At 42.9% G+C, this 23,606-nt stretch overlaps 1 protein-coding gene across 2 annotated transcripts in view; it reads right to left on the bottom strand.

Moving 5' to 3' along the window:
- PAXIP1 (PAX interacting protein 1) overlaps positions 1-23,385 on the bottom strand; it is a 95,627-nt gene extending 72,242 nt beyond the window's left edge. The window contains exons 1-4 of one of the 2 annotated variants that reach the window (XM_084621604.1): positions 22,983-23,385; positions 18,171-18,305; positions 9,034-9,077; positions 505-568 (exon numbers count right to left, since the gene is read on the bottom strand). In XM_084621604.1, the coding sequence (XP_084477730.1) occupies positions 505-568; positions 9,034-9,077; positions 18,171-18,305; positions 22,983-23,069 (330 nt within the window). In that variant the 5' untranslated portion in view covers positions 23,070-23,385. The remainder of the gene's footprint in view (positions 1-504; positions 569-9,033; positions 9,078-18,170; positions 18,306-22,982) is intronic. The other variant, XM_084621605.1, reaches the window with a different exon arrangement.
- Between the last annotated feature and the right edge of the window lie 221 nt (positions 23,386-23,606).

Here is a 23,606-nt window from a genome sequence, read left to right as displayed (position 1 = left end):
GTGTTCAGAGTTAATCAAATGAATACATCTTTCCCAGACTCTAGCCTAGCCTGTCTCAAATTTTAGATGTGGCACTTCCAGTAAAGTGTTAGTGCACAGAAGAATAGGTATAATCATAGTGATCAGTTATTCTGCTTAGTGCATGGATAACAAGCAAAACAAAAACAACCCAGAAATAAGAAGTTGTAAAAAATTTACAAGTAAAAGACACTCAATTCCTACATGCTGCTCTCTGCATACTATAGTTTCTCTTTATTGCTAAATGCCATATAAATCATTCCCCTTTTATGCTAAGTGTTGAATGATTCTTGGATCCCCATGTCTGATATCCAATTAAGTATTTAGTCATATGCTGCTCAGGTAGCAGTTCACCTATTGTACACCAAAGAAGAAAAGTCATGGTACATATAGAAAGATAAGGAAAACAAGAATCAGAATACAAAAGTATACAAATGTATTGTAATTATTCTAAGTTATATTTCTTTAAAATCGTTATATTCTCACCTGAGAGAGACAAGCAGTGACTCCAAAAAAAATCTGACATGATTCTGGAGAGAAACCATTCACCCTGGGCAACAGATGTCAAGGACATAACAAAACCAAAATGGAAATTTCTTTAGGGGTTTCAGAAGAGAATTAATGACATCATGCACAGCACTTTGCATAGATTTTATCATTAAAAAAGCCAAACCAATAAGCAAACAAAAAAAAGCTAGTCCTTCAAAGTGAGAGTTTTTTTTCTTCAAGTTGTAAGTTTCAGTGAAAATTCAAAAGTTTCTAGTCAAACTGATACAGATTACTTCGAACTACTGTGGGGGCGCAAATGGTACTCCTCCTGGACAGCTCTCTCAGCACATTCTATCCCACTAAAAGAAAAACAACAAAGACATTAAACCATCAACTTATTTTTCAGACATGTATCTTGTCTTTATAACCAGGAGCCCTCCATACTGGAGGATCACAATCACATAACTCTGCTTGACTTTTTGATATTTTATTCCTGCTTGTTTTAGGATTTAGCTCCTGAACATAACACTAACACACTCACTGGGACCATTCGTATGCGTCGAGTTAAGCATGTACAGAATAAGGACCTTAATTTTGACTTAGTTTTGTTCCTCCGCCCCCACCAAGTGTTTTGGAAGGGAAAGGGAATCAAATATTATAAACAATACTAAGATTTCGCCTTTTGGATTTCATTGTCTTTTCGGAGTAGTTGAAACAGCAGTGAAATGGTGCTCTTTTTGTAAAAAGTCCAACAAAATCTAATTAAAAATCTATTTGTACTTCACAATTTATACAGAAAGCGTGTGTATACTTCTTGCTGATATACTCCTGTTCTCTGTACAGTTGAGGGCACCAGTGAAACTAATGAGACACTTGGAAGTTATTCACTGAGCTACTGCTGCTCAATATGCTATGAGCAGCTGCTAAGCCAGAGACTGCATCATCACACTTCATCCAAGCAGCAGAGGATTCTGCCTTAGCTCTTTTTTCTTTTTTAGCGATATCAAAGTGAAACTTATAAGAACTTTCACCAGAAAGGTATAACTTTCCTCATCTGACCACAGCTTAATAGTACTACACTAAAAACAAAAAAAAAAAAAAAAACGTATTCAAAGATGGCGATAGCATGCTCATTATTGTACATTTCTATTAGCTAAACCTGTAACAGGTTGTCTGAAAGAGCTCTTCTTCAAATATTTACAACGTTCAGCAGAACTTTGAGGATAACAAACATTTACAGTCATTTTATGTAGTACTCTCATACGCCTCCATAGCTTCACTTTTTTCCCCCTTTAATATACACAGGAGAGCTTTTGCCTGGCCTTGGTTTCTGATTGAAAATACTGATTAGAGAATGCTGGAAACTGCCAGGCGTCAGAAGGAAAATTCTTCAAAATTAAATCAGCACCCCAGAATACACAGGACATAAACATGCATGTTGTGGTTAAAATTTGCATAGTGTTATTAATATGTTTAAGAAAAAACACACATTGTTGAGACATTATTTTATACAGCTGATATAGATATAAATACACACACACTTATACTGTAACTGACATCACAAAATGCAAAAACCTCTATGATTACACCTTTAATTCCTACATTACCATAGAGTGCCATGAACATATACGGCACCTTGTAAATAATAACTAAACCATAGAGACTGAAGAAAGACCGTACATAGCAAGTGGAAAGCTGTCAATGACTTCCACAGCACACTAAAATTTACAAGAATATAACCAGTTTTACTGCTGTTACAGATAGTGTTCAAACAGCAATAAGATTAATGAAAAGTTTTTATACGTTTCACTTTAATACTGCTTACAAACATATAATATAAGGCAGAGGTTCAGTCCTCTGCTACTTGGTGGAGGTCTATTCCCTGCATTAGCAGCTGCTCATAGCATACTCAGCAGCAATAGCTCAAGAGTTCGAGTTTCAATGGAAATCTCACTTGTATACCGAGCAAGAGTGAAACCGATCCTTTTCATTCTGCCTCTAAGAAAAATTAAAAGAAGCAGAACAAAGGTGTGAAAAGTGGGAGTGGAAGACGAAAGAACGAAAGAGAAAGAAAGAACTGTAAAGCTCCCATTTATTTGCCAGTAGCAAAGAAGGAGAAGAGTGCAGACTATCTCCTACCATCTGTCAGAGCAGTAAGAAAGAGAGAAACTCCTCCCACTGCCTCTTCGGTTGCTAGTAGGAGAAAGTATAATTGCCCCTCTTTTCAGGATGGTAAAATAGGAAAAGTGATCTGTGCTTACCTGAATATTTCTTTTCTTTGAGTAATAAGAACAGCAGATCCATTACAATGTGTATGTCAGCCTGCTTGCAGGTTGGGGACAGAACCAGATTTGTCAGATGCTGGCACCAGGGGAATGCCCTGCTCCCATAAGTTCCCTCCCACTGAGATAACTTCTACAGCCAGGATAATTCAATTTCAGTTCTGGTCACCCCATCTCAAAAAAGATACAATAGAATTGGAAAAGATACAGAGAAGGGCAACAACAATGATTAAGGGTATGGAAAAGCTTCTGTATGAGGAGTGATTAAAAAGACTGGAACTTTTCAGCTTTTCAGAAAAGAGACGACTAAGGGGAGATATGATAGAGGGCTATAATATCATGACTGGCGTGGAGAAAGTGAATAAGTATTATTTACTCCACATAACACAATAACCAGACTCCCCTCCCCACCCCCCATGAAATTAACTGGCAGCAGGTTTAAAACAAAGGAAATATTTCTTCACACAACGCACAATCAACCTGTGGAACTCGTTGCAAGAGAATGTAGTGAAGGCCAAAACTATAACACTGTTCTAGATACATTCATAGAGGATAGGTCCATCAATGGCTATTAGCCAAGATGGTCAGGGATGCAACCCCATGATCTGCGTGTCCCTAGCCTCTGACTGCCAGGAGCTGGGACTGGACGACGGAATGGATCACTCAAGATTGCCTGTCCTGTTCATTTCCTCTGAAGCACCTGGCACTGGCCACTGTCAAATGACAGGATGCTAGGATAGATGGGACCATTGGTCTGCCCCAATATGGCTGTTCTTATGTAAATCTACCTTCCTAAATAGTAGGTTGTGTTAACTATATTTTCAGAAAAAAGCATAAAGGTTTCTCCTACTACAAAGGATGGTAAATTGCACTTAACAACAAACCCAAATCTTTGGATGTCCATTGCCATCTCTATTCTGTATGATCCATTTGTGTGCAGGATGGGCCAGATCTGGGGACCTTGTTACCCTAAGAAAATAAATTTCCATGTAATCACAGATAATTTTTCTATTCTTCATTCCAAGGTCCACAGAGCTCTTACAATGGGATTTTTATAGCTATGTGCCACCAGGGTAAGAAGCAGGGCAATCGTTTTAATATGGATATCCAAAATGAGGTAGTGCATATATTATATCCTCCATCTTCCACTGGGCAGTAAGCATGGAAAAGACTTCTGCCAAAACTAAGGAAATGGCATTCACTAAGACTGGATGACCAATATGCAGAATTTGGTGAAATTATGTATTGAGGACTATGTGGCAGTCTATCAGACCTCAATATTCTATAGGAGACATGACTACCCTGCCCTGAAACTGTCAGTGCTCCTAAGGACTGGACTTTGATGTTTAACAGACCAAGTCTGTTATCTATGGAAGGAACAGTGCTCTGAGACCTCAATTAATCACTGTGTTCTACCTGGTGGATGCTGTATTCTCTCTTTCTGGAACCTTCCCTGAAAAGAATCAGGAGAATCTACAAACAAACAAAAAAGCAGAGAATATACAACTGGAGCTAGATCTCTGAAAACAGGTAAGATTGGGTAAGAGGCAGAGGAGATATCTATTTAGTAATTCCAGGTATCATATACACTTTAGAGCATAGAAGCATGCCTGTGAATGAGTTCAGAATTCATAATAGGCTCCAATAAGAATTGGATTTTTGTTTCTGATACTACTTGCTGTCCATTATGGCCATCTTCTGTTATTCTTCTAAGATGAAATCTTGTACTTGACAGTATTTATCCTCATCCCCAGTCAATGACTGACTTCCTTGCTACCATATGTGTGTGTTTGTCCTGAATCCAAGATACTCCAGGAACCGTATCACTCGGTGTGTTTGCTTCAGCTTTCTCTTGGTACAGATCCCTCATCAGAAAAATTGTCTAGAAAAAGATACGCAAATTTCCTTCTTCCCTAAATCCAGTATTATTGATACCATGATTCTGGAGAGAGTCTGTAGGGAGCACATTGAAACACCAAATGAAAATGATCCAAGTTAGGAAAAGATAAGAATTGTCTGAACATGGTAAAATGGGAATGCTCTGAAAACAAACCTCCTCTAGATGCTTCAGACAGGGCCCTGCTTTGCTTCTCCTTGGTTCTCTGAGGCTAAAAATAGGATGAGGAGCAGGCTGTAATCCATCACCAGATGTGCATGACTGATGACTGAATTCATGTGATAGCTTTGCATGGGTTGCTGAGACTAGAAACCAGATAAAATTGTTTCTGTAATTCTTGCGTAGCTCCATAAGGTATGACCTCTGGACAGTGTCCTGTGACCACATTTGATTAAAGCTATAGATATCCCTATAGATGCTGGAAAAACCTCAGAAGGGTATGGGGAGTTCAGGGGAAGCTCCCAAAAATTAAAATGCAGCCCTGGGACACTAATCTGGTGTAATGAACCAAATTGTTAGTCTGAACATTTGAAATAAATTTTGTAATTTTCCTCAGAAAAGCTCTACATCCAGGGAATCCGGTTGAGCCACCTGCTGCTGGGGAGGCAAAAAAGAAAACGGAAGGAACTTCAGAAGGCAGAACATTCCCTTGCTACCAGTCTCTGACAGGTCTGGTTCTGCCCCTACTCTGCAAACAGACTGAAATACCAATCATAACAGAGCTGTGGACCTCAGCATGAAGACAACATGCTCCAAAAGAACTTATCAGACAAGTCAAGAATGACATAAAATATAGGAGCCCAGCAGGGACAGATACAGAACATGATCCTCCCCATATAGGACATGCTCTTGCTGTCTCTGAATAAGTAAACAAACTCTGCAGTACAGCATTCAATGTGGAATTTCAAAAGTGATTAAGTGTTGGCCTAATTCTGCTGCCAGTGAAGTTGTGGAAGTAGTAAGGCCAATGCTGAGCACTTCTAAAAATCCTATCGTAGGATGTTTTCAGATTATCCCTTCTCACACTTTCTAAGCAGCGTCCCCTGGACCCATAAGGGGTGCACCCTCAACAGCTATCAACTTTTTAATCAGCTTCTGGCAAGTAGCTTTAGTCTACTGGCTAGTAGTTATCTGGTAAGTATTTCAAGCCCTTTTAAACATTCAAAGGGCAGAAAACGCGCACTGCATCTTTGGCAGTCAAAAAGAATGCTATCCTTTTATACCTTTAGAATCTGGTACAAAGGGAAGAAAAGGTAACACAAGAGTCTGAGCTCATCTGCCAGGCAATTCTCACAGAAGGAAAGCATCAGCCTGAATCACTGTCTGTTATAAAGGCTCTCCTAGGACCAAATTTTCAAACACGCTTCAAACTTCACCCTTGCAAGAAGGCTGCTTCATTACCCAATCTGCATCCCTGGACAAACCGGCTATGCACAAACTGGTGAGGTAGGAAACTACCTGGTTTCTCTGTGCACATGCAGACTGCTTATGCACAAGTGTAGAGGCCTGTCTGAAAATTTGGCCACCAGCATCCAGAAATTACAATGATAACATGGTATTTTTCTGGTTACCAGTGTCTCCACAGCTTGCATTTTACTAAATGTAGAGATTGTAAAAAAATTCTGAATTGCTGTCCTAAAGACTGTGCTGTATCTGCAGGAGCTGCATGGCTTCCCCACACTGCCTTGCCAACGTGCAAATCCTTCCTTTTCACAAAGCTATTACTCTATATCTCACCTATCAGAACATTTTCAAAAAACGAGCCTGGGAGCCTAAATTCATAATTTTGCTAGACCCTAAAAATCAGGAACAGACTAGAGACCCTGGATTTATGGTTTATTACAACATTCTATAACCCACAAACAACACCCCCTCACCAACCAGGCTGCTTTCCTCCCAATGACTGGAGAGGTGTTAATGGATCACTTCACTTGAATGGTCCCTTGAAATATGTAGTAACTACTTAAGCTAAACAATTTGTTCTATCTTGTATTTAGCTGTGACACTCAGAGTAAGTTTCCCAGACTTGAAGAAGAGCTCTGTGTAAGCTTGAAAGCTTGTCTCACTCATGAACTGCAGTCGGTCCAATAAAAGACATTACCTCACCCACCTTGTCTCTCTACTATCCTGGCACCGACTTGGCTACAACACTGCATAAATCCTTCTCTGGACATCCCTATTGGCAAAAAAGTGTAAGAGCTTGTCTACGCTTACTGGAGTTCAACATACAGTGATCGATGCATCGGCGGCGAATCCATCTCCCGTTGACTCCCGAACTCCACCGGAACAAGAAGCCCAAGGAGAGTCAACGGGAGAGAGTTTCCAGTCAACACTGCATAGTGTGGACCCCGAGGTAAGTACATTGACTTCAGCTACGCTATTCACATAGCTGAAGTTGCTTAACTTAGATCGATCTCCCTGCCCAGTGTAGACAAGGCCTTAGTGTCCATGTCCATTCAATCTTTGCCTTAGCAAAAAAGCCAAAATGTTAAGTAGCCCGTAGCCTTCAACTAAAACAACATCTAAGGATGGCAATGCTACAACCTGAAAAATACACTAAAATTTTAAAAATCTACACCTTAAATAAACAGTACATAGAAGTAATATAGCATGGGGAACGCACTACCACATGCTCCAGTGTTATGAATGCTATTAAAGAAGTCACCTGGCAACATGGGCAGCAACCCGGCTGGGGGAGGCTAGTGCCCAGTCCTGCCCCTTCCACCCAAAGCCTCGCCCCGGACAGCCGGGAGGGCGGGTGGCACAGCCCCAGCCCTGGAGCACTGGGAGGGCAGTGCAGCCCCAGCGCCAGCCCGAGCCAGGGCCATGGTACAGAGTCAGGGGAACTGGCAGGATGGGTCTGGGGTTGGAGTATAGGCGAGGCCACGCCTGCCTGTTTGGGGAGGCCTGGCAATAATTATTACAGATAAATTATACCACCATTTGTACATGTTCAGATCTTTAGAAATTCACTTATTTGACTGAAATTTCCATACTTTGCCTCTGCTGTAAAATTATTTGTTTTGAAAGTGTAAACTCTGAAAAAGTGAAAAAAAATCCCCACTTTTCCACATTTTAAAAGAATGTACTGCTTTTCCCTTCTTCCCAAATAATTCTCAAAATGGCTCAGCTTTGAAACTTGCCCTGCTAATAGCCTTCACAAACCAGTATGTCCATGACCAAGCTTTTAAAACTTGGCAAAATAACGTGATTTAAAAAAAAAAAAATCACTCTTGGACATACTAAATCAATCATCTGCTAACCATTTCTGCAATACCTAATTAAGGCCCATCACTCTTTGTTACATTAATACTGCATGTTCTCCCCAACAAATCTGACATGCATAGGGGTAGCTACTCATGGGCTGCTGCTCGGAAAACTTGCTGCAGAGATACTGTACATAGCTCATTGAAACAAAACCAAGTTACTGCAAAAGAACTGCCACAAATTGAGGGCATTAAAAAAATAAAGGGATAACCAATTTAGAGTATCTGGACCATGGACCAATATACTGCAAATTCAAAACTTTCATTAAAAAGAAATAATTCTAGCCCCTTCATACAAAAGATACAACCATCACAACATAAAGAGACATGCTGCTACTGAGTTAACCCAGACTTGCAGAAAACTGTCTCAAGGCAGTAGTAGAACCAAAGGCTGGGGAACTTGGCACTTTATTCACCTTCACTGAAGGTTTAACTTAAAAGCCTGACTGAAACCACTGAATGCTGATAATGCTGAAGGTGTCTTTGCAAGTCATCCATGCAACTCCCACCCGTCCCCCAGTCTTCATTTTTTATTAAATGGAAATACAATACATTGTAAAATACAACACTTAGGTCAGAAAAGGTTGCAAAATTAAAATAAAGTTAAGAAAGTGAAAATTTATGGTTACACAGCAACACTGACTCAGCCAACCTGCACAGTGTCTTCTGATGCACATTTTTAAAGCATAAACACAAATAAAGCTACATTCTTAATCAGAAAGAACAGGAATAGATAATACTAGACATATGAAGTGTAGCTGAGTTACCATTTATTATTTGCATTGTGAGGACACTATTATTAGACATTTTGGCCCTGATACTGCAAATGTGTACGCATGTGGTTTACATTTACTACCACAGGTAGTAACAGTGGGACCACCTGCATTAGTAAGGTTAACCACGTGTGTAAATGCTTGCAGTATCAGGGCCTTATCTTCTGTATTTCCTGATTTTTTGGCTTTAACAGTGTGCGCATATTGCTGCAACAGATTTTAACATTTAATATGCAAAATATATACTTTAATTTTTACATATTTTTCATACGTATGTTACAATTTGAACAACTCAATAGGAAGGATACGGCAGAAGAGCTCCACACTGAACAGACAAAATCACCCAGGAAGGCTGCAAGACAAAATTAATGAAGTATATTTTTAGTGAAGTATCTACAGCAACACACACAAATAATAGTTTGATTTCTGTCTGTATTCATTTTAAAACCACTCTTCAGTTCTACACCTTTCATCTTAAGATCACCAAGTGCTTTATAAACAATTTACTTAATTCTCACAACAGCCCACGTGATATTACTAGCTTTTAAACACAGATAAACTGAAGCACAAAAAATTAGTGCTCACAGAGCAAGTCAGCAGCAAAGACTGGAACAGAACCCAGGTTTCCTGACTTCCAGTCCCCGGCTTTAAACACCATATATTTGGACTCCCTTAAAGATATGAAGAATTCAAAATATATGTATTTATTTTGAGGATTTAATCCTCTCCCCCATCCCAAAGATTCATTTTGTTTTTCCTTAAACTTTTTTCCAGCTTTACCTTTTCCATTTTCTCTATTTCTTTTCCCTATTTTAGCCACACACTATAACTACTTTTAGTCCCTTTGATATCCTCTCTCTTCATACTTAGGCTTATCTTCTTGATTTAAAAAAAGAAAAGGAGTATTTGTGGCACCTTAGAGACTAACAAATTTATTTGAGCATAAGCTTTCGTGAGCTACAGCTCACTTCATCCGATGCATTCAGTGGAAAATACAGTGGGGAGATTTATGTTCACAGAGAACCTGAAACAATGGGTGTTATCATACACACTGTAAGGAGAGTGATCACTTAAGATGAGCTAATACCAGTGGGGGGGTGGGAGGGGGAAGACGACCTTTTGTAGTGATAATCAAGGTGGGCCATTTCCAGGACTTGACAAGAACGTGGGGGGGGGGGGGGGAAATAAACATGGGGAAATAGTTTTACTTTGTGTAATGACCCATCCACTCCCAGTCTCGATTCAAGCCTAAATTAATTGTATCCAGTTTGCAAATTAATTCCAATTCAGCAGTCTCTCGTTGGAGTCTGTTTCTGAAGTTTTTTTGTTGTAATATTGCGACTTTTAGGTCTGTAATCAAGTGACCAGAGAGATTGAAGTGTTCTCCGATCGGTTTATGAATGTTATAATTCTTGACATCTGATTTGTGTCCATTTACGTAGAGACTGTCCAGTTTGACCAATGTACATGGCAGAGGGGCATTGCTGGCACATGATGGCATACATCACATTGGTAGATGTGCAGGTGAACAAGCCTCTGATAGCGTGGCTGATGTGATTAGGCCCTATGATGGTGTCCCCTGAATAGATATGTGGACACAGTTGGCAAAGGGCTTACAGTGTGTATGATAACACCCATTGTTTCATGTTCTCTGTGTATATAAATCTCCCCACTGTATTTTCCACTAAATGCATCCGATGAAGTGAGCTGTAGCTCAGGAAAGCTTATGCTCAAATAAATTTGTTAGTCTCTAAGGTGCCACAAGTCCTCCTTTTCTTTTTGCGAATACAGACTAACAAAGCTGCTACTCTGAAACCTTCTTGATTTACAAGCTCACACTATGATGTTATCAGATCAGATTAAACAGCTGAGAAGTGCTGCCCTTCTACTTGATAAATGTTTTAAAAAAAAGTTGGTACTACTACATGAAATTAAATTATTTAAATTAAAGCCATTAGGAAGTGGAAAGCACTGTTAATGTTTCTAAGCCCTTCCTCTGCACCTAAGACTTACAGCAATCTCCTTGTTTGTGAATACAGAAGTAAGCCACAGAGCATTCCATGCAAACCATCAGCCATAGCATACAATGTGTCTGCAAGTGCCCCAGCTGAACAGATCCATATCTACTGTATACAAAAGCAGGGGCACGGAGTTACCAGAAAAGATAAAAAAGTTTGAGAAGCAGCATGGACAGGGGACCGGCAGTTGTGGATTAGCCACTGGGCCAACGGAATCTGTGCCCAGGGGCCCCGGCCAATTGAGGGTCCCCAGAAAAATGGGTGCCCCCGTGCCCCAACCTGCTTGGCGCTCCTGCTGGGGAGCGGGGGAAGTCCACGCGCCCCGACCCTGCTCCCTGTCAAGAGTACTGGGCGGGGCAGGAGCCCTGGGTGGGTGGGGGATTTCCCCACATCAGCTCCCTGGCAGGAGTAGAGGGGGAACAGGGGACCCCCACTTGCTCTGGCCCAGGGTCCCACAAACCCCTAATCTGCCTCTTGGCACCAGAATGGGTAAGTATCTGGAACCTGGGGTCTGTTTCCCAGCTGTGTGTGAGACTGGCAGGGAAGTGTCTCAAGGTCACACAATTTTGTGCCAGTTTCCCCATCTATGAAGTGGGGTGTGACCAAATGCAACCCTGTATTTACACCCAACACACTAGTTTAATAATCATTGTATAACATACGCCTTTTGATGCATCATTTGAAATCTAACAACTCACTGGTCAATAATATCATGGTGAAATGTGAGTAGCAACATTACAGGTAAAGTTATGAACATAAGCTGAAACTATGGCTGAAATGTGTTTACCAGACAAGTCTGGGAGGAATAAACTTGTTCCTTAAAGACAAAGGACAAGTTAACGCCTCTAGCCAGGTTTCATCAAAGCTGACTGGCAATCACTGGTCAAGTGGCCATTCTTTGGCACTGGCGGGGAGCAAGAACAGATCGATTTGCATTTTAAGAAGCAACATGGAACTTCTCACCATGAGACTCCATGTCTCCATCCTCAAAGTGAAAAGAAATTTTATCTAGGGGTAACCCTCAAGAAGATGCATTTCAAAGGGTGATTAGACTATAAGTTTCAGACTAACAGCCGTGTCAGTCTGTGCTCGCAAAAAAGAAAAAGGAGTACTTGTGGCACCTTAGAGACTAACCAATTTATTTGAGCATAAGCTTTCGTGAGCTACTGCTCACTTCATCGGATGCATACTGTGGAAAGTATAGAAGATCTTTTTATACACACAAAGCATGAAAAAATGGGTGTTTACCACTACGAAAGATTTTCTCTCCCTCCACCCCACTCTCCTGCTGGTAATAGCTTATCTAAAGTGATCACTCTCCTTACAATAAGAAAAGGAGGACTTGTGGCACCTTAGAGACTAACCAATTTATTAGAGCATAAGCTTTCGTGAGCTACAGCTCACTTCCTCAGATGCATATCGTGGAAACTGCAGCAGGCTTTATATATACACAGAGAATATGAAACAATACCTATTCCCACCCCACTGTCCTGCTGGTAATAGCTTATCTAAAGTGATTTCCAGCACAAATCCAGGTTTTCTCACCCTCCACCCCCCCACACAAATTCACTCTCCTGCTGGTGATAGCCCATCCAAAGTGACAACTCTTTACACAATGTGCATGACAATCAAGCTGGCTACTTTAGTATCAAATTGGATACTATTAATTTAGGCTTAAATAGAGACTTGGAGTGGCTAAGTCATTATGCAAGGTAGCCTGTTTCCTCTTGTTTTTTCCTACTCCCCCCCCCCAGATGTTCTGGTTTAACTTGGATTTTAACTTGAAGAGTGGTCAGTTTGGATGAGCTATTACCAGCAGGAGAGTGAGTTTGTGTGTGTATGGGGGTGGGGGGGGATGTGAGAACCTGGATTTATGCAGGAAATAGCCCAGCTTGATTGTCATGCACATTGTGTAAAGAGTTGTCACTTTGGATGGGCTATCACCAGCAGGAGAGTGAATTTGTGTGGGGGGGTGGAGGGTGAGAAAACCTGGATTTGTGCTGGAAATCACTTTAGATAAGCTATTACCAGCAGGACAGTGGGGTGGGAATAGGTATTGTTTCATATTCTCTGTGTATATATAAAGCCTGCTGCAGTTTCCACGATATGCATCTGAGGAAGTGAGCTGTAGCTCACGAAAGCTTATGCTCTAATAAATTGGTTAGTCTCTAAGGTGCCACAAGTCCTCCTTTTCTTTTTGCGAATACAGACTAACACGGCTGTTACTCTGAAACCTCTCCTTACAATGTGTATGATAATCAAGGTGGGCCATTTCCAGCACAAATCCAGGGTTTAACAAGAACGTCTGGGGGGGGGGGTAGGAAAAAACAAGGGGAAATAGGTTACCTTGCATAATGACATAATGCCACTCCCAGTCTCTATTCAAGCCTAAGTTAATTGTATCCAATTTGCAAATGAATTCCAATTCAACAGTCTCTCGCTGGAGTCTGGTTTTGAAGTTTTTTTGTTGTAATATCGCAACTTTCATGTCTGTAATCGCGTGACCAGAGAGATTGAAGTGTTCTCCGACTGGTTTATGAATGTTATAATTCTTGACATCTGATTTGTGTCCATTTACTCTTTTACGTAGAGACTGTCCAGTTTGACCAATGTACATGGCAGAGGGGCATTACTGGCACATGATGGCATATATCACATTGGTGGATGTGCAGGTGAACGAGCCTCTGATAGTGTGGCTGATGTTCCCTAACGCCCCTACTCTACTTGCGCTATATTGATGACATCTTCATCATCTGGACCCATGGAAAAGAAGCCCTTGAGGAATTCCACCATGATTTCAACAATTTCCACCCCACCATCAACCTCAGACTGGTCCAGTCCACACAAGAGATCCACTTCCTGGACACTACAGTGCTAATAAACGATGGTCACATAAACACCACCCTATACCGGAAACCTACTGACCGCTATTCCTACCTACATGCCTCCAGCTTTCATCCTGACCACACCACACGATCCATTGTCTACAGCCAAGCTCTGCGATACAACTGCATTTGCTCCAACCCCTCAGACAGAGACAAACACAAGATCTCTATTAAGCGTTCTTACAACTACAATACCCACCTGCGGAAGAGAAGAAACAGATTGATAGAGCCAGAAGAGTTCCCAGAAGTCACCTACTACAGGACAGGCCTAACAAAGAAAATAACAGAACGCCACTAGCCGTCACCTTCAGCCCCCAACTAAAACCCCTCCAACGCATTATTAAGGATCTACAACCTATCCTGAAGGATGACCCAACACTCTCACAAATCTTGGGAGACAGGCCAGTCCTTGCCTACAGACAGCCCCCCAACCTGAAGCAAATACTCACCAGCAACCACATACCACACAACAGAACCACTAACCCAGGAACCTATCCTTGCAACAAAGCCCGTTGCCAACTGTGTCTATTCAGGGGACACCATCATAGGGCCTAATCACATCAGCCACACTATCAGAGGCTAGTTCACCTGCATATCCACCAATGTGATATATGTCATCATATGCCAGCAATGCCCCTCTGCCATGTACATTGGTCAAACTGGACAGTCTCTACGTAAAAGAGTAAATGGACACAAATCAGATGTCAAGAATTATAACATTCATAAACCAGTCGGAGAACACTTCAATCTCTCTGGTCACGCGATTACAGACATGAAAGTTGCGATATTACAACAAAAAAACTTCAAATCCAGACTCCAGCGAGAGACTGTTGAATTGGAATTCATTTGCAAATTGGATACAATTAACTTAGGCTTGAATAGAGACTGGGAGTGGCATTATGTCATTATGCAAGGTAACCTATTTCCTCTTGTTTTTTCCTACCCCCACCCCAGACGTTCTTGTTAAACCCTGGATTTGTGCTGGAAATGGCCCACCTTGATTATCATACACATTGTAAGGAGAGTGATCACTTTAGATAAACTATTACCAGCAGGAGAGTGGGGTGGGGGGAGAGAAAACCTTTTGTAGTGGTAAACACCCATTTTTTCATGCTTTGTGTGTATAAAAAGATCTTCTATACTTTCCACAGTATGCATCCGATGAAGTGAGCAGTAGCTCACGAAAGCTTATGCTCAAATAAATTGGTTAGTCTCTAAGGTGCCACAAGTACTCCTTTTCTTTAGACTATAAGTGAGGGTCAAAAACAACCCAGGTATTCTAACTTTCTTTCTCTCCGTATCTGTCTCTCACTCTCTTTCTCCTAAGACAACAAAGGAACCAGACTCTGGAATTTGAAAGGGTTCTGACCTGAGAATTTGGTCAGCCCCATTGCTGGGAACATGTGTAAGGATTTTATCTCGAACTAAGTCTTGTTTGCTAAGTTTTAGTTACCAGAAAACATTTTATCTTTATTTCTCTTTTAACCATTTCTGACTTTAATGCCTCATACTTGTACTCGTTTAAAATCTCTCTTTGTAGTTAAAGATCAAAACTAATCCAGTGTTACCAAAAACAATGAGGAGTCCTTGTGGCACCTTAGAGACTAACAAATTTATTTGGGCATAAGCTTTCGTGGGCTAGAACCCACTTTATCGGATGCATAGAGGAAAATACAGGAGCAGGTACAAATACAGGAAAGGATGGGGGGGGTTGCTTTACCAAGTGTGAGGTCAGTCTAACAAGATAAATCAATTAACAGCAGGATACCAAGGGAGGAAAAATAACTTTTGAAGTGGTAAGAGAGTGGCCCATTACAGACAGTTGACAAGAAGGTGTGAGTAACAGTAGGGATAAATTAGTATTGAGGAAATTAAGTTCAGGTTTTGTAATGACCCAACCACTCCCTGTCTCTATTCAGGCCAAAGCTGATGGTAACCAGTTTGCAAATTCATTCCAGTTATGCAGCTTCACATTGGAGTCTGTTTTTGAAGTTTTTGTTGTTGAAGAATTGCCACTTTTAGGTCTATTATTGAGTGACCAGAGAGACTGAAGTGGGGGAGGGATAGCTCAGTGGTTTGAGCATTGGCCTGCTAAACCCAGGGTTGTGAGTTCAATCCTTGAGGGGGCCATTTGGGATCTGGGGCAAAAATTGGGGACTGGTCCTGCTTTGAGCAGGGGGTTGGACTAGATGACCTCCTGAGGTCCCTTCCAACCCTGATATTCTAAGTGTTCTTCAACTGGTTTTTGAATTATATGATTCCTGATGTCAGATTTCTGTCCATTTATTCTTTTGCATAGAGACTGTTTGGTTTGGCCAATGTACATGGCAGAGGGGCATTGCTGGCACACATTGGTAGATATATCACATTGGTAGATGTGCAGGTGAACGAGTGTTCTATTTAAATCCAGTGTTGTATTTAAGTTGAACTGTTTGGGTATCTCCAGTTAAAAAGCAAACTGTTGGATACTGATCCCTTATAGGGGCAACAGACCTCTAACATCTGAACTGTCCAGGAGACAGCTAGACAGTGAAGAACACACGTTTGGGGGAAATTCTGGGACTGGGAGTGGGTTGGGGTCATCTTCCAAGTGGTAACCAAGGCTGGTGGAAGCCAGAGTGTGACTGGGGCGTGGCTGGCAGGCTGCAGCAATACAGATGCTCAGGGAGACACCTGCATACTGTTTGTTAAGGACCCAGGTTGGGAGCTACGGCAGCAAAGCATAGTGGAAAGAAAAGGAGTACTTGTGGCACCTTAGAGACTAACCAATTTATTTGAGCATAAGCTTTTGTGAGCTACAGCTCACTTCATCGGATGCATGCTGTGGAAAGTGTAGAAGATCTTTTAATATACACACAAGGAGGAGGTATTTTTTCATGCTTTGTGTGTATATAAAAAGATCTTTTACACTTTCCACAGTATGCATCCGATGAAGTGAGCTGTAGCTCACGAAAGCTTATACTCAAATAAATTGCTTAGTCTCTAAGGTGCCACAAGTACTCCTTTTCTTTTTGCGAATACAGACTAACACGGCAGTTACTCTGAAAGCATAGTGAGGCACCCAATGTTGAAGGCAGGTGGTAACAGAACCCCCCACTGATCTGGATTGCACCCCAGAATGTGATAGGGAGAAATGATACTCCCCTTCCACTGATGTCACAGATGAAAAGCATTGTAAAGAGAGCTGTATTAGTAAAGTATTATCATCACTATTACTAAACCGAAGAGCCAAAATGGACTTGTTTGATTTGTGTTTAAATAGAAACCTGCTCCTAATGGTATTTCATTTTTGACTTCCACTATGTCCTGTTAGTTTTCTTGCATTTCTACAGTGTCATGCAAACCCATGTACTACAGTAGAACCTAAAAGTTACAAACACCTTGGGAATGGAGGTTGTTCATAACTCTGAAATGTTCCTAACGCTGAACAAAACAGTATGGTTATTTTTTCAAAAGTTTACAACTGAACATTGACTTAAGACAGCTTTTAACCTTTACTTTGCAGAAAAATGCTGCTTTCCTTTTTTTTTTTTGTGGGGCAGGGGGTACTTTATGTTTAACACAGTACTGTATTTGCCTTATTTTTTTTTTTTTTTTTTTGGTCTCTGCTGCTGCCTGACTGAAGACTTCCGATTCCAAATGTGGTGTGTGGTTGACTGGTCAGTTTGTAACTCTGGTGTGCGTAACTCTGAAGTTCTACTGTACAATATATTACGAGCCACCAGAATTCAGTATTGCCAACTTCTAGCATTAAAAAAATAATAATAATAATAAAAATCATGAGTCATGACCTCTCATCCCCAAACCATGAGATTTTTAAAATAATATATTCTAAGATCTTTATATTGACTTTCTGTCTCTTAAATAATTAGGTTCACATTTTCAAGCTTATTTCCACAAACATGAAATCAAGAAACATAGCTTTCATTAAAAAAAAAAAAAAAAAAAATGAGATTCTGGTGTATACACAAGACTCCTGCACTTTAAGAAAAAGCACCAAAAGACTCACAATAACATCACAAAAGCTGATAACACTGAGATTTATATGGAATCTATTTAGGCTTTACTTTTTAAAAAAACGGGTCTCAGAATGTGCATGTGAAGAAGAAATGTATATGCAGACTATTTTTTATAACAGTATTTTATTGCCCGCAACTGCAGACAGACTTTCCCAGGCCAAATAACTGTAACTGTAACTAGGACCACAGCACCCTAGATAACAGAGGAAGAAGAAAGGCGAAGGTGATAAAAAAAAATTGGGAAGGACAATGAGAACAAACAGGCAACTAATAACCAAAAAAAAGGGGGGAAGAGCACAGTGCTGGTAAAAGGGTTATATGATGCTTTGAAAACCTATAACTGTCATTCAGAAAACAAGTTGGGCACCAAATTTAGAGCAGGTTAGACACCCCTCCCCCCATTTTCTTCACACATCAGGTGAACATGAATGATACTTTAAAAAAAACAACCCCAAATTACAATGAATTACAGTGGAAAACAATTATATTAACATTTCTACTGTGTTATACAGTAGTTACTCACCTTTACCACAGGAAGATCGAAGACCTCACGAGATTCTCCAACCTCGGGATTGTCCCCATCTTCCGAAATAATGTGTGAAGCCAGTGCATTATAAGAAACCTCCTTTGCTTTCCCAGCTTTCAGAAGCTGAATAACCTAAAAACCAAAGAGCAAGACAAATCAAAAGGTCATCTGATAATTTTTGGCTTGAGAAAAATATTAATGTAGCAACACTAACAACTCTTGGGGGTTGGAGAAGTAATATTTCACTTAGTTCTCTTCTTATAGAAATCATAATTATGTTGTAGGCAAGGCTGGTAGCACTGCCTAATATTAAGTTTGCCCCACACTGCCCATTAAAAGACCCTGTTTTCAGTTGCTTATAACTTTGCCAAACTTTAACCATTTGGCTGAAATTTTACATGGGGAATTATACTGAATTATTTTGGGAAATTTCATAACGTAAGAATGACCATACTGGGTCAGACTAATGGTCCATCTAGCCCAGTAGCCTGTCTTCTGACAGCAGCCACTGCCAGATGTTTCTAAGGAAATGAACAGAACAGGCCCTGTTGTCCAGTTCCAGCATCTGGCAGTCAGAAGCACAGGGACACCCAGGGCATGGGGTTGCATCCCTGATCATCTTGGTTTATAATCACTGTTGGAACGATCCTACATGAACCTGACAATTCTTTTTTGAGCCCAGTTATACTTTTGGCCTTCACGAACATCCCCTGGTAATGAGTTCCACAGGTAGACTGTGCATCATGTGAAAGTAGTACTTTCTTATGTATGTTTTAAACCTGCTACCTATTAATTTAATTGGGTGACCCCTAACTCTTCTGCTCTGTGAAGGGTTAAATAACTCCTCCCTGTACACAGTTTCTCCACACCGTTCATGATTTTAGAGACCTCTATCCTATTCCCCCTTATTAATCTCTTTTTCAAACTGAACAGTCCCAGTTTTTTCCATCTCTCCTCATATGGGAGCTGTTCCATACCCCTAATCATTTTTGTTGGCTTTCTCTATACCGTTTCCATTTCTAATATACCTTTTTTGAGAAAGGGTGACCAGAACTGCACGCTGTATTCAAGGTGTGGGCGTACCATGAATATATATAGTGGCACTATAATATTTTGTCTTATTATCTATCCCTGCCCTAATGGCTCCTAACATTATTAGCTTTTCTGGCTACCTTGGCACAGTGAGTGGATGTTTTCAGAGAACTATCCACAATGACTCCAAGATCTCTTTCTTGAGTGGTAATAGTTAATTTAGACCCCATCATTTTGTATGTGTAGTTGGGGTATTTTCCAATATGCATTACTTCGCATTTATCACCAATGAAATTCATCTGCCATTTTGTTGCCCAGTCACCCAGTTTTGTGAGATCCCTTTGTAACTCTTCAGTGTGCTTTGACTTAATCAGGGGTTCTCAAACTTCATGACACCGTGACCACCTTTGGACAATAAAAATGACTATCCAGGAGGGGGGACTGAAGCCTGAGCTTTGGTCCTGGGTCCCAGCAAGTCTAAGCCAGCCCTGGCGCCCCCATTAAAATGGGGTCGTGACCCACTTTGGGGTCCCAATCCACAATTTGAGAACCACTGGACTTAACTATCTTGAGTAATTTTGCATCATCTGAAAACTTTGCCACCTCACCTTTTATTCCCTTTTCCAGATTGTTTATGAATGTTGAACAGCAATGGCCCCAAAACAATTCAGTCGTTTACGAGAATCAGACTAGAAACTAATACAATGTTTTGTCCATGTTAAAAAATTCTGGCAACCTTTTATTTGAACTGCTCTAGTGTCCCGATGCTTTGGAGCGGTCTGCTGAGACTGGGAGCTGGAGGGGAAGAGAAGGCTAGTTGGGCAAACAAACTGGGGTGGAGAGCTGGTAAGGGATATGTTGGAGGAGGACTGGGACAGAGAGCCACATTGCTGGTGGAAACAGGGGATTCACTGAGATTGGACAGCTGAGAGCTGAGAGCAGAGTAGGACTAGTGTGTACAGGGATGGGGCGAGGAGACAAATCTGACAAGGAGCTATGATGTGAGGGGAGAATTAGGATTGGCTGGGCAAAGAGATTGGGACAAGGAGCAAGGGGGCAGGAGTGGGAAGATGGGAGACACAGATCAGATGAGGAGCTGGAAGAGGTGAATGGGGACTGGGTGTGGGAATGGGGAGAGACTGTGACGAGAATCCTAAAAAGGCAGATTGGGACTGAAAGGGTAAGAACAGTGGGAATAGGACAAGGAAGTAGGGGTGGGAAAGAGACAAGACTGAAAGAGGGACAGGGTAGAAGGGCTAATGCTTGGGACGAATTGCCAAAGAGTCTGTGCCTAGTAGGGTACATTCCACTCCACAGGCTGGACTAGAACTTGTGATTGCTGAAGCTAACTATCCCTCTGTTGTCAGCAAATATCTATGAAACCAACTGGCAAATGTGCTGGTCCACACAGAGGATGACAAACTACTACTGCTATTAGTTACTCCATAATGGAGGTCTGTTCCAACAATAGCAGAGATCTCTTCACTGGATCTAAAGATTCCAACCCTGCTGATGACCACTGTGGGTGTCAATATAATACCACATGTTAGAATTTCTGTTTTTTAGTTTGTTTTTTTAAAAACCTAGAAAGTTACACATAAAAAGCTATATTGAAATACCACTATTAACATTGCCAGGTCAAGCACACAAAAGTTAGGAAAAAACAAAATTAAGACTGCATTTGTAAAATGGGGATAATACTGTCCCCTCACCTCACAGCAGCATTGTGAAGATTTAATTAATATATGTTTGTGAAGCACTTTAATACTACAGTGAGGGGCACCACAGAAATACCCTTGAGAAAATTAATAATTCTGTCTCCACAGCAGAGTTTGAATAGTGTGCAGTAAACAAGGCATGGGGTCACACACATTGAACAATGAGGATAAAACAAAATACTGAATAGCTAGCCGCTTATTAAGTAAGTGACATCCATACTTGCAAGGAATGAGGCAGGGGTCTTATGGGAAAAATAATACATGATCACATAATTAAAAAACTTTTCATAATGCATATGCATAAGGGAGCTGAATTTAGGTTGCACAGGCAACATTAATTCTGGCATTTCCTACCTTTTGGGTGCTTTACTTTGCTACTTTAATAATAAAAACATTTTTGGGTGTGTGTGTTTAATAGTATTATAACTACAAAAACAGAACAAATCTAGGTAAATTGTCTCTGAAAACTCTGCCATTTTTTATTTTGTCTCTGATGCAAGTGCACCCTACCATTTAGAAACCTCCTGCCCTGACAACACCACCTGCTCCCTCCATCCCCCCGCATGTATCCTTGCAGGTGGTACTTCAAGTTCTGTTTTATTTTCACTCCTGGAATGTTTGTGATTTCTTAGAATGGTCTGATTGGGGCCTTGTGTGCTACTTACTGACAATCAGCCAAAACTTTGTGAAGAAGTTAGACTGCAAGAATATTCTAATTTACTTTACTTTAAAAAGTAGAGAAAAGTTCTTTTAATCAACTCCAGCAGTTAGTTACGATAGGTTTTTTTATACAATTCTAATACTTACACAGATGAATATTTCAAGTTTATCATATGAAACTATAACAAGTCCTAAAAAGCCCCCAAATCACATTTTTCACATGCAAAAAAGTAATAACTGTCTGCTTTAACAAAAGTTATGTGCAAATATAGTAACTAAGTAGGCTGCTCACACCCCTAGTCCACACATGTTAAAGTGTATTCATTTTCAACCCAAGAACACAATGACAAGGTTCTCTGTATGTTCTCCATCCCCCACAAGCTAACTTTCTGCATAAAAGCCAACATGACCAGTATGCTCTGGAGCTGGGGAGAGAGCTGCCACTGGGGTCAGTGCCCATGGTCGGGTGCTGCGGGGAGGAATTATCAGTGGAGTCAGTGCCCATAGCTTGGAATTTGGTATGGGGTGTGTGTGTGAAGGGGGTATGTCAATGGGGTCAATCCCTGCAACCTGGAGTTGGGCATGGACGAGAGGGAGCAGTCAGTGCCCATGGCTCGGAGCTGGTCGGAAGGGTCTGTCAATGGGGTCAGTGCCTGCAGGCTGGCGCCGAGCATACAGGGAGAGAGAGACTGCCAGTGGCTGTCACCTGGAACTGGGCATGGGGAGAGAGAAGGGGTCTGCCAGTGGGATCTGTATTGGCCGCCTGGTGATGGGCAAGGGGGAGGCTGCCTGGCAGCGGGGTCAGTGCCCACGGGCTGGCCTGGGGAGGGGCAGAGGGGAAGGAGGCGGCTGTCGGGGGGGGGGGGGGGGGCTACAGGCTGGCCCCGGGGAAGGGAGGGCTGTGGGGGAGTCTGTATCCGCGGGTTGGCCCGGAGGACGGTGGGGGGCTGTCGGGGGGGGAGGGGGGGTAGAAGGGGCCGTGCCCACGGGCTCGCCCAGAGAGGGGGCTGCCGCCGTCGGAGGGGGCCGGGGTCAGCGCTGCCCCAGGGGCACTGGCTCGGCCCGGGGCAGCAACAGCAGCAGGCTCCCGGCCCGCCTCTGTTCCGCAGGAAATCCCTCTCCCCAGCCCCGTCCCGGCAGCTCGGCGCAGGCTGCTGTGGGGCCTGCGCACCGGGGGGCGGCCGGCCGGTTCTACGGCGCGCGGGGTCGACAGAGGCTGCAGCCCATTCGCCCGCACCCCCCTCAGAGAGGGCGCGAGTCCCTCCCCACCGCCCCACCTTTGCGCGGCGCGAGCTTTAAAGCGGCGCGAGCTCCCACGGCTGTCACCGGCGCGAGCCGCGCGGGGAAGCGGTGGAAGAACCCACAGTGCCCAGCGGGGGAGGGGGGGGTGACTCGGTACCTTGGGGTCGATGTCTCCCACAGCGAAGAACTTGACATCTTTGAACATCTCCTCGGGCACTTTGAGCTCCTCCCCGCCCGCCGACATGGTCCAGTCCGTGCGGAGCCGCGGCCCGCGCTCCCTGGGACCAGCCTGGCGCTCACGTCCCCTCCCCCGTCAGAGCAGCCGAACCGCGGGAGCAAGGCGCGCGCTGCGGAAGGCACCATCCCCCGCCGGGACCCGGGGGGAGACTGAGCCGAGCGGTCCGATCAGCGTCCCCGACTGCCACGGACTCCGCTGGCTGCGCCTCCGGGCACGGGCACGGGCTCTCCCGGAACCAGGGCCGAGCGCCTGCGTTCAACCACGCCGCGCAGCCCGCCACTCCCCCCTCTCGCCACGTTCAATGGACTCTCCTCCCCAGCGAACGGGGCAGGCGGCGGGGCTGCCTGGTCCCGCCCATTAACAAACAACAGGGAGGGGGGAAGCCGCTCCCCTCGCAGGCCCCGCCCCTCCCCTCCTGCTCTCCCTCCCCGTGTCCCCTGCTCCCCCGCCCGCCCCGTGCCTCCCCCTGCCCCCCCCCTTTCCTGCCTCAGCCCTTCTCCCCTCCCCCACCTCATGCCTGGCTCAGACCCACCCCGCCAGCTT

Source organism: Lepidochelys olivacea (assembly GCF_965140295.1).
Source record: "Lepidochelys olivacea isolate rLepOli2 genome assembly, chromosome: 2".
In the NCBI taxonomy this organism is placed as follows: Eukaryota; Metazoa; Chordata; order Testudines; family Cheloniidae; genus Lepidochelys; species Lepidochelys olivacea.
This window is presented reverse-complemented; position numbering and strand designations above follow the sequence as displayed.